This window comes from Meriones unguiculatus, chromosome 17, assembly GCF_030254825.1.
Source record: "Meriones unguiculatus strain TT.TT164.6M chromosome 17, Bangor_MerUng_6.1, whole genome shotgun sequence".
NCBI lineage: Eukaryota > Metazoa > Chordata > Mammalia > Rodentia > Muridae > Meriones > Meriones unguiculatus.
Window position 1 is genome coordinate 39,570,854 of NC_083364.1, and position 15,124 is coordinate 39,585,977.

The 15,124-nt window shown below is 43.3% G+C and overlaps 1 protein-coding gene and 1 non-coding gene across 2 annotated transcripts; one reads left to right on the forward strand and one right to left on the reverse strand.

Moving 5' to 3' along the window:
- Nucleotides 1-9,481: 9,481 nt before the first annotated feature.
- Nucleotides 9,482-9,585, forward strand: LOC132648913 (U6 spliceosomal RNA). Its single transcript, XR_009587294.1, has one exon. It is a non-coding gene; the product is annotated as a U6 spliceosomal RNA (small nuclear RNA).
- Nucleotides 9,586-9,644: 59 nt separating this feature from the next.
- On the reverse strand, nt 9,645-15,124 carry LOC132648548 (cystatin-A-like). Its single transcript, XM_060370334.1, has 3 exons — nt 14,966-15,124; nt 12,638-12,739; nt 9,645-9,846 (listed from the first exon to the last, which is right to left on the reverse strand). The coding sequence occupies exons 1-3, from the start codon at nt 15,029-15,031 to the stop codon at nt 9,724-9,726; spliced, it is 291 nt and encodes a 96-aa protein (XP_060226317.1). The 5' UTR covers nt 15,032-15,124; the 3' UTR covers nt 9,645-9,723.

Sequence of the window (15,124 nt, forward strand, 5' to 3'; positions counted from 1 at the left end):
CTTAGAATGAAGAGGATATCTATTATCCTCTTACATGTGCTTGCATGACAAATCATTAGGATGAATCCTTTCCCACTGACTCAAAAGTCTGAAATGCTTTGACAAACCTATATTTTATTTTATTTCATTTTTTGAGAGAGATTTCACTGTGTAGCTCTGGGTGGAGTGGAACTCTCTATGCAGACCAGGCTAGCCTTGAACTCAGAGAGCTACACTTGCTTCTGCCTCTCAAGAGCTGAGATTAAAGGCATGTGCCACCACACCTGGTTGACGACCTTCCAGGGCCAACAGTTGTTTCTCTATAGTTTTCCATACAATAAAGACAATAAGTGCAGTGAGAATCAAGGCATAGTCTCCTTCCGAGATTGTCAGAGGAAGGGGAGGTGGTTGAGAATAATGAAATATGAAAGATGAGCATCAATGGGGAATGAGAAAAGGCTGTGGAACACTGTCTTCTTCGTGTGATGAGGTTACTGTACTCAAGAACTCACTGCACCTATGGTCAGCTTCACAAGATCCCAGCGCTGACTGGCATGGACACAAAGTAGGAAGAGAATGTTTTGCGACATGGGGAACAAGGAATTGTATTGGAGGGATATAATCAATGTTGTTTAAAAAACAAAAGAGTTGGGTGGTGTGTCCATGCCTGTAATGCCAGTACTCTGGGAGGCAGAGGCAGGCAGATCTCTGTGAGTTTGAGGCCAGCCTGGTCTACAAAGGGAGTCTTGGACAGCCAGGGTACACAGAGAAACACACAACCCCCCCATATATACATATATATATTATATACAGATACAATGTGGAGGTACCACAGGTGAGCCAGGCAGGAGGCCAGACTCTGCAGCCACAAAGCTGCTGGAGTGACTTGGGTTTGAGGCCAATAAAATCTGGGCCAGAAGCCAGGGCTTTGGTTCTGAAGGGTTTTCTGAGTGTGGCCATAGCTATGGCTTTGGTATCCCTCTGTATCATAAAACTGACTCACTATTTGGTTTGGTTTTATTATCATTTGGAATCTAGAAATTCTAGAGTCCTAGAAAGTCTTGATTTAATAACAGTTGGAATCACCGTGAGTAGCGAGGGCGCCCTGAAGAACTGCACTGATGGCCTTACCCACACCACCCCAACTGCTGGAAGAGGCTTCTAGGAGTCTGGATAAAGATGGTGTGGCAGTAGGTAGGTACCTGGCCTTTTGATTGCTCTGCCTTCCCTCTTCCTCCACGTTGCTTTATTCTGTTGTTGTTCCTGATTCCCTAATGCTATGAAGGTCAGCTGTTCCAGGCTTCCACCATGGTGACTAAAGACAAGGGGCTCTCCAGGAACCTTCCAGGTTTGTTTGCCAGAGCCTGACTGCTGAGGCACCCAGCCTGCTGGCCTTTCCAGCAAAGAATTCCAGCTGCCCTGGGACTGCTCTCACTGCCTAGGCAGCCAACCTCAGGAACCAAGGCTTCTGCTGGGTTCTCAGCCTCTCAGGTGAGGTCCGGCTGATGGTGCAGTTTTCATGCCAGCTGACTCAATACAGTCTTCCCTGTGTAGATTTTTTATCCCCCTCACTAATAAACTTCCCCTCTGGAGTCTCCTCCTGCCTGGTTAAGGGCACTGCCAGCCAGTTGCTCACTCTGGTAGAACCTGCTTGAACTCCATAGTCCCTCTGGTGAGACCAACTTTAATTCTTAGCCTAACTCTGGCTCCTCTGTTAGAAACAACGTGCCCATGTTCAGAGAGGAATTTGGCTTTTACTTGGCAGGAGAAGAAAGGCAGGAAAAAAAACCTTTATCAAGTTTTATGCAAAAAAATAAAGAACAGGAAGTCAGGGAAGTGAGTGGAGGGTGGATTGCAAATGACTGCTGGGTGGAAAACAATGTCCTTGCCTTTGAAAAGCCAGTTTAATTAGGTATGGAAGCATGCGGAGTACTGTAATGAAGGACAGTCTGTTATGTTATTCTGTATAAGCTGTGCTTTGGATCTATTGTTAGAATGGAGTGGTTTGTGCTAGTGTCACTGCAGTAGTCTGCTAATATCCCACACATTCAGGAGTAACCTGTAAACAGGAGATTGATTAGCCATCCCTTGGGTTAGAGGATCTAATCAACCATTAGAATCAGCCTAGCAGAATACTCTAAATTTCTCTGACTCTTTAAAAGAATTCATTCTAAAGATAAACATTTGAAAAAAACATTAGGAAAATGGAAAAATGATCATTTCCAGCAAGGATGATTTTAATCTGTGTGGGGAAAAGGGAAGAAGAAGGAGATACTGAGTAAAAATGATGACTTGGAAAAGAAATACATTTTGTAAAGATGTGACTCAATTTATGATTTGAACTTCTATCTTCGTGGGAGTTTAAGGAACTGAGTGTGTGTGTGTTTGTGTGTGTGTATGCATGCACACACGTGTGTGTGTATGTATGCATATGCCTGTGTTCATGTGTGTCTTTAGATAGGGTCCTCACTATATATGCCTTACTGCTGGCCTGTAACTCACTCTGTAGACCAGGTTGACTTTGCATTCATAAAGATTCTGCCCTCTCATCTGAATCCTGAGTGCTGGGATTACAAGCATGGCCCACCATGCTCCTGTGAGTCAGTCTGGCTAGTTCAGGCTAGCCTCAGATTTTCAGTAATTCTCTTGCCTCAGCCTTCCCTTCCCCCGCATTACTGGGTTACAAATGTGCATTAGCATGTGCTGCCAATGCTTCCTTTTACCTGGATTTTCAAGAGTGAATACTAATGTGCCCCAAAGGGTTTGTGTGTGTTTGTTAAATGTTCCTTGTCTGGGCCTGTGTGCATCTGTGTGGAGACAGGTTGAGGCCTAGTGTCCTCCTCACTCTCTCTCCCCCTTAGTGAGAGCCAGGGTCCCCTGCTGCACTGGGAGATCATTGACTCAGATAGACTGGGTGCCAGCAAGCCCTAGGGTCCTGCCTTAACATCCCCATTGGGGCTCAAACAGGCTTTCTTCTTGTAGAGCAAACACTTTCAGCTGAGCCATCTCCCTGACGCTTTAATTACGAAGGTTTTAGGAGTGATCGTTTTTACATTTCTTACTTTATTGGTCTTACCACATTATATGTTTTTGTCAGCTTCAGTGTTATATTTACAGAAGTTTATAGTTATGTACTTCTAGGCTAGTGATTCTCGACCTAGTGCTGCGACCCTTTAATACAGTTCCTCATGTTGTGGTGACCCCAACCATAAAATTATTATCACTGCTACCTCATAGCTTTAATGTTGCTGCTGATATGAATCGCGACATCTGAGAAGTGTCTGATATGCAGATGGTCTTAGGTGACTCCTGTGAAAGGGTCAGGGTTGCAACCCATGGTTGAGAACTGCTGTTCCAGGCAGAAATAAAGTTTGTTAGAGTATGAGAAGACCCCCCTCCAATTATTCCTTCAACATTTTTAAATTTTTTTAACTTTTATAAATTACACTTTATTCACTTTGTATCCCCCATAAGTCCCTCCCTCCTCCCCTCCTAATTCCACCTTCCCTCTCTCTTCTTTACGAATGCCCCTCCCCTAGTCTACTGTTAGGGGAGGTCCTCTTCTCCTTCCTTCTGATCCTAGTCTATCAGGTCTCATCAGGAGTGGCTGCATTGTCATCTTCTGTGGCCTGGTAAGGCTGCTCCCCCATCAGGGGGAGGTGATCAAAGAGCAGGCGAATCCGATTATGTCAGAGGCAGTTCCTGTTCCCATTACTATGGGACCAACTTGGATACTGAACTGCCATGAGCTACATCTGTGCAGGGGTTCTAGGTTATTTCCATGCAAGTCCTTGGTTGGAGTATGAGTCTCTGGAAAGACCCCTGTGTTCAAATTTTTTGGTTCTGTTGCTCTCCTTGTGGAGTTCCTGTCCTCTACTATTTCCTTCTCAGGCAGTTGGGGTGTGTGTGTTGGGGCTCCTGGATGTGGTGGCCACGTGAGGGCGCTCCTGTGGAAGGAAAGAGACAGGCCTGGGTGCCTATCTCCTGGTTCACTATGGAGGATAGCCAGTCCACCTGCACTTAGAAGTAATTGCTACTAGATGAAGTATTTTCACTCCAGTTTTAAACTCTAGCACGTAAAAGCTGTCCCCTGGAAAGCCCCTCAGTGGCTGCTCACTCTCTTAAATGTAAGCACTAATTCCTTAAAACGGTCTGGGATGTCCTCCCTGCCCTGGCTTCCTTCTGCCATCATCCCTCTGCTCGGCCCTCAGGTCTTCCTCTCTAGTACTGAGCTGCTTTCTGCTCTTAGCCAAGACCCAGTGTCACCTTCCAATGTCTGAGCTTGCTCTCTGTCCTCTGGTCAGCTCCTACCCTGGCTCTGGCTTCAGCTGTCACTTCCCTAAGACATGACTACCTCTCAGGTCAGGTGTCCCTTTTGTGTAGTCGCACAATAGTGTATGTCCTTCAGGGTCTCTGCTGCTCTCAACATGCTGGCTTTCCTTTTCAGTTTGTGAGCTCCACGCTCTTTTCCTGTTTACAAAATGCATAAGATGCTGCTGGTCTCACACCACATTTTTTCCCTTTACTGATAGAACCCCAACTCTGTCTACTGAGTCCCCAGCTTCCTTTGTAGCCTAAAAGCAATCAAAATTTTTAAGGAGAAGCAGAAGCTTACAGGGAGATTTCTAAGTGTATTATTTAGTGGTAAAGGTACTGACTGTCCTGTTTTCACTGCCTCCACCTTCTTTGTAGATTTTTTTTAACAAAACAATCAGAAAACAGCCAAATAGCAATATAAGTCATTACTGTCAGTAATTACAATGAATGTAAATGGCTTATATTCTCCAATGAAAAGACAGTGAATGAATTGATTAAAAAAAAATAAGATTCAACTATAATATATGTTGTAGCAGCTGTTAAAATTTAAGGGCATATAAAGACAGAATAAAAGGACAGAAGAAGGAATTCCACAAAATTGGAAAACAAGAGTAGTGGTGCTAAGGCTTGTATCAGACAAAGTGACTTGAAATTTAAAGTGGCAAAAGAGGCCGCAAAAGTCTTAATGAGGGGATCGGTTTGTCAAGAGTTCATAATAGCTGTGCCACCACCAGCGAACCACTTTAATATATGAAGCAAATGTTAGAAGCTATGGAGGGTGCTGATTAAAATACAGTAATGGTTAGGTATTAGAGCTGGTGACACACAGCCGTCCAGCACTCAGGAGCGAGAGGCAGGCTGATCATGAGTTCCAGGCCAGCACAAGTTGTAATGAAACCCTGTCTTAAACAATAATATCCACAAATGAAATACCATGATAGTAAGGAACTTTCACATACCATTTTCAATATTGGACAGATTATCCAGACCAAAATCAATAAAAGAACTCTGAACTTCACTCTTTTGACCAAATTGACCTAATAAAATATATAGAACATTGTCCAGATTGTCTTATAGGACAAGTCTAGCAGCTGAAGAAGACTGATACCATGCAAATATATATATTACATTGCAACATTGTAAAAGCAGAAATCACTAACAGGAGGAAGAATGTTGGAAATTCACAAACAGTAAAATTAGGTAATATGGCAGAACAACTAATGGTGCAATGAACAGCTTTTAAAAGAATCTAAAAATGAAGGCAGCCAAAACTGCAAAAGAGCACACCAAAACTTGTAGGATGCACTGTGGGCCTCTGTAAGAGCAACGATGATCACAAGTTCTCACAATCAAAAGCTCACAAGTGCTGCTGAGTTCTGTGTCTGGACGGGAAGGGTCAAGCCAAGCTTGTGTTAACAGAAGAATGGGGAAGAATAGAGACCATAGCAGAAACAGACGGAATCCGGAAAACAAGCAACACGAAACAGTGTTTGAAAAGACTGAGGAGTAAATCATGCCTTGTCTAAAATGAGCACAAAAACTGAGAACTAAATCAAGATGGAGACATTTCAGCAGCTACCACAGACATACGAAGCATTGTGGAAATGTTATTCTGAACAATTATATACCCCAAATAGAACCCAGGAGGAATTCCCAGACAGGTACACCCTACAGACACAGAATGATGAATCAATAGGAAGTCTACACAGGTAAATAAAGAAGTGCCTAGAGATTAAATCAGGAATAAAAAGGGAAACCCCAGCCCTGATGTCCCAACCACTGAGTTGCGTCAGATTAGCCTGGTCTACACAATAATGTCCAAGCCCTCCGCGGCTGCAGTGACATCCTGCTTAGCCACCACCTCCACCACCTCCACCACCACCACCACCACCACCACCACCTCCATCACCTCCACCACCTCCACCACCACCTCCACCACCACTACCAATAGTGTTTCTCATTAACAATGGCCTGTCTGGAAGATAAGTTAAAAGAAAAATCTCATCGTAGCAGCTTCCCACACTCACCAAGCTCTTAGGAGTAAGTTTGGTGAGGGAGGTAAGGCTGCCTAAACTCCTAAAACACAAATCAAAAAATTTAAAGAGATGAACAGAAAAAAAAAAAAGACTATTTTGTCCATGCATTGGAAGCAGTGATGTTGGTAAAATGGTCTTATGGCCCATGGATATTTATAAACTTAGTATCTGTCAAAATTTAAATTTCTGGCGGACCTGGTGGCACAAGCAAGCAGTCCCATCATACTTGAAAGGCTAAGAAGGACTGTGAGTCCAAGGGCCAGCTGGACTCCAGACTGAATTCAAATGCAGTCTGGGCCTTTCTCAAAATTAAAACAAAACAAAACCCACAAAACCCAATGAAGCAAAAATCTCCTAGAAAAAGACAAAAACCAGGGTGACAACATTGGTCCTGGGAGTGTTGTTTAGGTTTGGCCCCCTAGAAACACAAGGCAACAGAAGCACTAGACAAATGAGAGTACATGAAAATAGTTCCATACAGTGTCTGACGTATATGGATGAAGGAAAAATGTTTATAAGATGCTCACCTAATAAGAGATTAATATGCAAACTTAACGAGGACCTCAACCCTCTAGAAAGACAAATATCCCAGTGAAGGAAAGGCAAAAGACTTGAATAGCTGGCCCTGTGCACGTGGCTGTCAGAGGATGAAAATCATGCTTGAAACCACTAATTAAAGTGACAGTGAGTTTGTGGGGGTCTGCATCTGTTTCCATCATCGGGTGGAGCACAGGGAGCCTTGAGGAAGAGTGGGGAAAAGGACAGAAGACCCCAGAGGGGACAGAAGCTCCACAAGAAGACCAACAGCACCAACTAACCAGGGCCCAGGGGGGCCTGTGGAGACTGACCAAAGACATGCCTGGACTGGACCTAAGCCCCCTACACACATGTAGGGAATGGGCAGCTCAGTCCTCATAGAGGTTCCCTAGTAAGGAGAATAGGGGCTGACTCTGACAGGGGCTCTGTTGTCTGCTTTTTGATCACTTTCTCCTGGTGGGGCTGCCTTGCCAGGCCACAGGGGAAGAGGATGCGCTCAGTCCTGAAGCAACTCGATATGTTTGGGTGAGTGGTTGGGGCTCCCCTTCTCTGAGGAGTAGGGGCAGGTGTTAGGGGAAACAAGGAGGGAGGGGGCTACAACCAGGATGTAAAAAAAAAAAAAGACAGTGAGGTGTCACCTCACACAGCAGCTAGTAAGGCCACTTACTAGGAGGAGGAAACACTGCACAGGTGAAGGGGATGTAAATGAATGTGGATATTATAGACGTTCCTTTACAAACCAAAACACACAAGCAAGCGGTTCTGCTTGTGGATATTTGCCTGGAAGGTGAGCATCCCTGTGCACTGAAGCTGTACCCACAACAGAAGGCTGTAGGACCCACCTGTGTCTGCCAGTAAATAAGGAAATAAGCCAAAGGCAGTACACTGCCCGGCCTCTAGAAGGAAGAAGTGTCTTCCGTGATGGTGTGGATGCAACTGGAGACATTGTGCTGAGTGAAATAAGCCCAATACTACATGCTTTCCCTTCTGTGACCTGACCCCTTCAAGGCAAAGGGAATAATGGCCCAAAGTTGGGGGTGGGATTGAGAGGTGACAACCAAAGGGCTTAAAGTCTTCAACAGAGGAATAAACATTGGATCTTGCTAATACTTGAGTGCTATGCATTATGATTTCATCAAAGGAATGTTTAAACTGTTGTCATTGAAAATGTGGAATGTTTGAGGTGATGGAAGGATTACCTTGCTTGATTTAGTTATTCTGCACTGCATTAAGAACCCAGACATCATTTTATACTTCGTAAACATATATAGCTATAATTTTCAAATATGATAAGATTTATGAAAGTGTGGACCAGGCAAAGTGGTACATGTCTATAATCACATGCTCAGAGGGCTGAGGCAGGAGGATCATGAGTTAGAGGTCAACTTGGGCTACTTGTTGAATTGAGGACCAGTCTGGGCTACATAGCAGCAATCTGTCTCAAGCAAACATACAAACAAGCAAAGGAAACATGTTATACAAATATAGTAATTATGTGTATTTATAGAATATGATAAAAAACTGCCCTAAGTATAAGCAAGTAATGAAATGATGTCACATGAACATTGAAAATTGTTCACAGAAAAACACCAGTTACAAATGATCAAAGAAATGATTCCATATATGTGTATACACAGACACATACATATGGAATGTCTAGAACAGGCAAATCCAGGCAGAAAGGGAAGCAGTGGCTGCTTAGCAGTGAGGAGTGAGAGGAGAGGGGGAAGTTAGATGATTGACAGCCGTAGGGCTCTCTTTGTTGGATGTGGAAAATCTTGTGAAATTGATATGGTCATGTTTGCACACATTTGTGACTATACTCAAAGTCCCTGAACAGAACACTTGAGGTATATGCATTGCATGGTATGCATAGAAGCTATTCAGTTAAGGTATTTAGTGAGATGGCTCAGTGGGCAAGGGCATTTGTCACCAAGCCTAATTACCTCAGTTTGAGCCTTGGATCCACTGGATGGAAAGAGAGAACCAATTTCTCCAAGTTATCTTCTGACCACAAGTGATGGAGGCATGCACTCATGCACTGGTGTGTGTGTGTGTGTGTGTGTATGCACAGGCGTAAACTATAGTTTCTGGCCTGGACCTTTGGTAATTCAGGACATTATTGCAATCATTTGAAAAACTTGAATGGATCTGGGGCCAAGATGTTAGCATGGCAACAGTGTTCATTTTCTGATCTTGGTTGTTGGTTTCTGGCTGTGCAGGAGAATGTCCTTGTTAGTGGGAATGCACACTGCTGTTTGCACTAGTTGAGTGCAGGAAGCATCTGTTGGTGGTGAGAAATCGCTGCACCTGACTCTCAAGAGTGAGGGGAAAGTGGGGAAGGGGGAAAGCGCAGCTTTTCTGTAAGTTTAGGATTGTTTCAAATCCTGTCTTGTAAAATACCAACTTAATTTTCAAATAGGAAAGCAGATACAGTATGCTGGGTTCTGGGCAACCACAGGGTTGTGCGTGCCTGACAGCCACTGGTGCTTGCCCCTGCCAGGAAGGAGGGCGGTCCTATCCTGTCTGCAATAGCAGGCAAGCCTTAGTTTCTATAAGGCTTCTGGTTGGTATCACTTATCGTGGGACCTCTTCTCTGAACCATTAACACTGTATTCTCTTTGGCAGCACAAATATTAAAACTGGAATGATACAGAGATTAGCTTGGCCCTAGCGGAAAAATAACATGCAAATTCATGAACTGTTCCGTAATTTAAAATAATCGTCTAGAAAGTAAAGGTCGATGCAATAAATGAGTCATGATGGAAGAAGACAGGTATTTGAAGAATGCTTCTTTATTGATGGCCACATCTCTTTACAATGAGAAGACTCAGGTAAGTTTAGAATTTCCTTCTTAGAAGTAGGTCAGGTCATCATCCCTGGTTTTGTCAGCCTGGTAACCACTAAGTTCAAAACCAGGATCATTGATACCACTGAAGGCTCTCACGTGAATGTAACGGCCACCCCCTACATCAACCTGAAAAACATAAAAGAAGAAAGAAAGCAGAAAAGGAAGGAAGGAAGGAAGGAAGGGAGGGAGGGAGGGAGGGAGGGAGGGAGGGAAGAAGGGAGGGAGGGAGGGAGGAATAGAGGTTATTCACATGGATATCCATTGTATGACAAATCTTCTCTCTTGTAAAGATTTGATGTGGTAAGCTGTCCTGAAACCACACTTCTGGCCTAAGGCGGCATCAATGAACAAAGCTCCCATCAGCCCTAGTGTTAAGAGAAAGAGCAACTAACAGTATGGCAGGAGGCATATTTCCTAGGTTCATTTTTAATAGCTTTTAGAAAAAGGTTTTAGTTAATTTATTTGTATGAACATGTGTCTTCAAGAGCATCCCTTGCCTACAGTGCCCAGAGACCTTAGCAGAGGGTGGTAGGTCCCCTCAGACTGGAGTTAGAGATGGCTGTGAGCTGCCGTGTGGGTGCTGGGACCCAGCCCCAGGTCCTCTGCAAGAGCAGCCAGCACTCTTACCCACTGAGCCCTCTCTCCAGCTGGATTTAATTTATTGTTCTTTTCATTAAATCCTGAGCACAAATTTCATTCCAGAATCACATTTTATTTCCACGATGCCTGGAACAGGAGCAAAGGGCAGCCTGTACTTTTGGTGAGTCTGCTTTCTGACTTTCAAGTTGGGAGGAGAAACTCATAGTTACTTGAGAAAATATGGACTGTATGGTCCCCATACCTCTGATTTATTGAGACCTACTGCGTGAACAGCTAGCAGGTCGCCTCCTTTGTAAAATAAAAGGAGCTTAGATGTCATAGGGGTGACAATACCATTGGTAGTTTGGGCATGAACCCAGGTCCTAGAACATCAGGGTAAGAACTGCCACTTTGTTCTTTATTGGAACAATAGAAGTTCTGTGTTATACAGTAGATATTATGGTCTGACAGTCCTTCCTCCCTGAATCTTAAAATGCTACTAATCAGTTCACCAATATATATAACACTACGATAAGTACCATACAGCAAGTGTGAACACCATACCCCAAGTGTGTGTGTGTGTGTGTGTGTGTGTGTGTGTATGTGTGTGTGTGTGATCTCACTGACTTCTTATTGTAGGTCTGAAAAAAGGTGTGACACTCTCGGTTTCAAAGCCACCAGACACAGATTACCAGAGAGTAATTTTCAGGAGCTGGGGAGGTTAGCCAGCACAGTGCTGCCTAGCTTGCATGAAGCCTTGGGTCTGGGCAACCAGCACCTCCTATGTAAGTCAGGTGGCAAGTGCCTATCATCTGAGCGCTCAGGAGGTGGAGGCAGGAGGAACAGACATTCAAGGTCATGTTATAAATATGGTGTTTGAGTTCCAGGACAGCCTGAGATACACATAGACTCTGCATCAAAACAACAACAACCAAAACACCCTAACCATCAAAACAACAAAAAACAAACAAATAAACAAACAAAAAACACCAAACGTTAAGGTGTAGTAATTTTGTCCCCCTGTAAATGGCAGAGTCCAAATTCAAACCCAGATCTGTTGGATTCCAGTGTCTACATCATGTTGCTTCTCTTGTTGGTTGGTTTTGTTTTGAGGCAGGCATTTTATTTTTAATCAATATATTAAAATTCATAGCTTAAGTTATTAGTTACTTAAAAAGAAGAAATAAATGGCATTGTGCCTTGGTTCAGTGTCCAAGCCGAGTAGGTAAAGTCACTTGAATAGCTCTTATCTTTGGAATCAAGATAGTCATTGTGTAATATATAGAGAGAAACACAGAACCTATTTATTATCCACAGTTGAGTTTTTTAATTGGTTCCCTTGTCATCACAAGAATGTCAAAGTATTTTTTTCTATTAGAACTTAATCAGGACATTTAATTTAATTTTTTGATATGGCTATAAAAGTTGTTTAATTTTTTTTTTTTTAGAAATTATATTCCTGTGACTCTGTGTATGGGTGTGCACAGGTGGGGAGGGTCAGGCCTCTTACAGCTGTTGCTGCAGCGGTTGTGGGTCATCTGCGGTGGGTGCTGGGATCTGAGCCTGAGACTTTGCAAGAGCAGCATTCAGTCTTAATGGTGGAGTTGTTTCTCTGTCTCCTAAAATTTATTTTTAAAATACTCTAAGTATGGCTTTATACTATAGCTGCAGTGTCATGAGTTGGACCTGCTTGAGCTATAAAAAGATTTATTTGGGGGCTGGAGAGAAGGCTCAACAGCTAACAGCCCTTGCTGCTCTTCCAGAGGTCCTGAGCTCAATTCCCAGCAACCACAAGCAGGCTCACAGCTGTCTATAATGAGACCTGATGCCCTCTTCTGGCATGCAGGTGTACATGCAAACAGATCACTTAGAAACAGAAATAATTTTTTTTAAAAAGGAGTATTTAAGTTATATTAATAACTAAAGAATGAAAATAGCTATTTAGAAAAGAGTTATTCTTTCAGATAACAATTGTAATCCTTTAAGTGCATTTAACTTGAACACATATAAAATTAGGACATTTTGAGGTAGAAAATGCTTTAAGACACTGTCTGGCCAAATTCCATACCCTAAGACTCATGCAAGCACATCCACATAACAGAAGAAATGGCCGTGGCTGGGAGCCAATGCCCTGGCTGTTACACCGTCTTTTCTGTACAGTTTTAGAAATTAAAGAGCACGTACAAAAGCTTTCTATATTCACAAGGAAAAGCAAGGTTAATATCCTATCACTGACAGATCTGGGAATCTCCTACTTGCAGGTGTCTTCTTTAAACGAAGGTCCAGTCGGGTCGACAGAACACACCCCAGCAGTGTGTAACTGAGGACAGAGTCTAACCTTAATGAAGTGATTGATTCCAGCGACGACTTGGGATTTATACTCGACGGCTTTGAAGGTTTCGTATTTCTCATTGGTTTGCTCTTCCAGCTGCGGTTTGATCTTATGAAGAGAAAGGGAGAGAATGCTTTTAAGCTGTGTTGGCTGCGCTTAGCTGAGTTACAAACCTGGGAACCACAGAGATGCCGATGAGCCTAGAATGGCGGCTCAAGTCTCTAAATCTTAACTGGAAATTGTCCCCTCAGGCTGTCTCCTGCCAGAGGGGACAGAGGAGTGAAGTCTGAAAGTCAAGCCACCACGCTGTCCTTGTTCCCCAAAGTCCTTTTAGGTCTTTAACCTATGATTAGGTTTAAAAGTGTTTAATTATGTTGTATTTCTTAATGTGCTCTAGATATCTTGATTTCCTCTGCACTGTTAATTTTTGGGGCGTACAGACCAGGTCTTATCGCCCTTTAGGTAGCTTCTATGGTTTGTAGCCTGACACCGGACACTAGACACCTAGGAGAGACTCAGGAAACGCCCTGTCACCAAATGGGTCGTGGCTGGGCGTCTTGAATGGTGATTTAAACCCGATGCCATGCTTCCACAGAGGAGGCAGGTTTGCTGCAGTCTCTCCTCTCATACCTGCAAAGCTCCCTGTGGAAAGGGCAGGTTAATTTCCTAACTAGGTGACTCAAGCATTTCGAGTCTTGGTTTCATATTCTGAAAATAGGATGTGATGCCCTCCTTGCCCACCTCACAGCTTTGAAGATCAAATGGGAGGTGGGGTGTAGTCAAGGATTTTAAAAGAGCAAAGATCCTTCTCCCAGTGAGGCAATCCTGTTAATGTCCATTTCTCATTCTACTTTTCCAAAGCTGCAAACACACACTTCTAAATTAATTTTATTCCTGAAGATGTGGGCCACAGGTGGTGTCATCAGCAAGGTAAGCCCTTCTGGGAGTTACCTATCTTTTAAAAATTATGTGATAAAAATGCATTGGATATCTATGTGTGTGTATCTATCTCTATATATCTATATCTATATCTGAACATCTCAGGGAATTTTTCAGGCAACACGCACAGCAACTTTGCCTCATCTGTGCATATTTGTTTTTGAAATCATTTTTCTGCATGTGGTTTTAGTGAGTCCTTTTAACCTATTTGAAAACCCCATCTCCTCCAAGCCTCCTGGGATGCCAGATATCGAGTTCTAGAAGAAAGGGAACCCTGGGTAGAGCAACCAGAGAACCTGAGAGCCTGGATGAAATGTGGACGTGCGGGCTGCATAGCCTGCATTTTACCTAGAGCGACTGCTGACTCATGTGCACAGCAAGTTTGAGAACGGCAGCTTGATGGGAGAAGCCAGATGAAGATGTAAAGATTTAATATTATCTTCCTCAAAAGTAAAATGCCCAATATTTATTAAAATAAACCCACGAGTGAGAACTAGTTAGTATTTAGTCATTGAATAATAGGCCTGTGACAGCCTGTAGAATGTCCAGTCCCTTACGCACGAAGGCTCCCATCTCTTTGACTCACATAGAGGCCTATGGTTCCTGGCATAGTGGTGCATGTCTGTAATCCCAGCACTTAGAAGTTGAGGCAGGGGAAGTGCCATGAGTTTGAGGCCACCCTGGGTTACTTAAGTGCTAGACTAGCCAGGACTACATAGCAACACCATGTCTCAAACAAACAAACAGCAAACACAACTGATCTGCCTGGGTGATGTGATGTTTCAGGGAGGAAAAACAAAATGATGTAAGAAAATAAGATGACAGATTGCAAACTATGCCTGTAATTCCCATGTGTTTCTCTGTTATAAAACATGCAACACAGTACATTTTTAGCATATAGGTGATAGTTAAGGACCATATATTAACTTGCTAGAAACATTGAGTTCTATTTTGACTGCGATGGTGTGGTGGCAAAGCATCTGGAATCAGTGCAGGAATCGCTAACAGTCTTATCTGCTGTCAACCTGAGATGTCCCTAACAACCTTAGACACTGGCTTCAAGTAGTGAGGTGGAAAACACTCCATCAGTCAGTGGATCAGAGCTCCTGGGATCACACATGTAAGTAAACGTAAGTAAAAGCACAAATTCACCTTCAGCAAAGGAGGAAACCAAGGCTGCAGTAAACAGTGTAACTTGGCCAATTTTACAATTAGAGTGCTGAAATTTCTCTAAAAGGCTTAAGATTCCTCTTTAAGCTCTAGAAAAGTCTGAACAAATCTCACACATTTCTGTTTTCTTTTTCTTCCCACACTCTTAACACAGGGCCAAATTATGAACCAAATTTTGAAAGTTTGATTTGGGATCAAACTTCATCCTGAAGTGCAGCGACTCACCTTGTCAACAATCTCCTGGATTTCTGGTGTGGCAGGTTTGGCCTCGCTCAAGCCTCCTCGGATCATGCTAGCTAGCTGCTTCTTTGCTAGGCAGGATGCTGAGAAGAAGTGATCAGGCAAACTTGGAGACTCAGGGTTTTAAAGGTCCCTATAAATCTC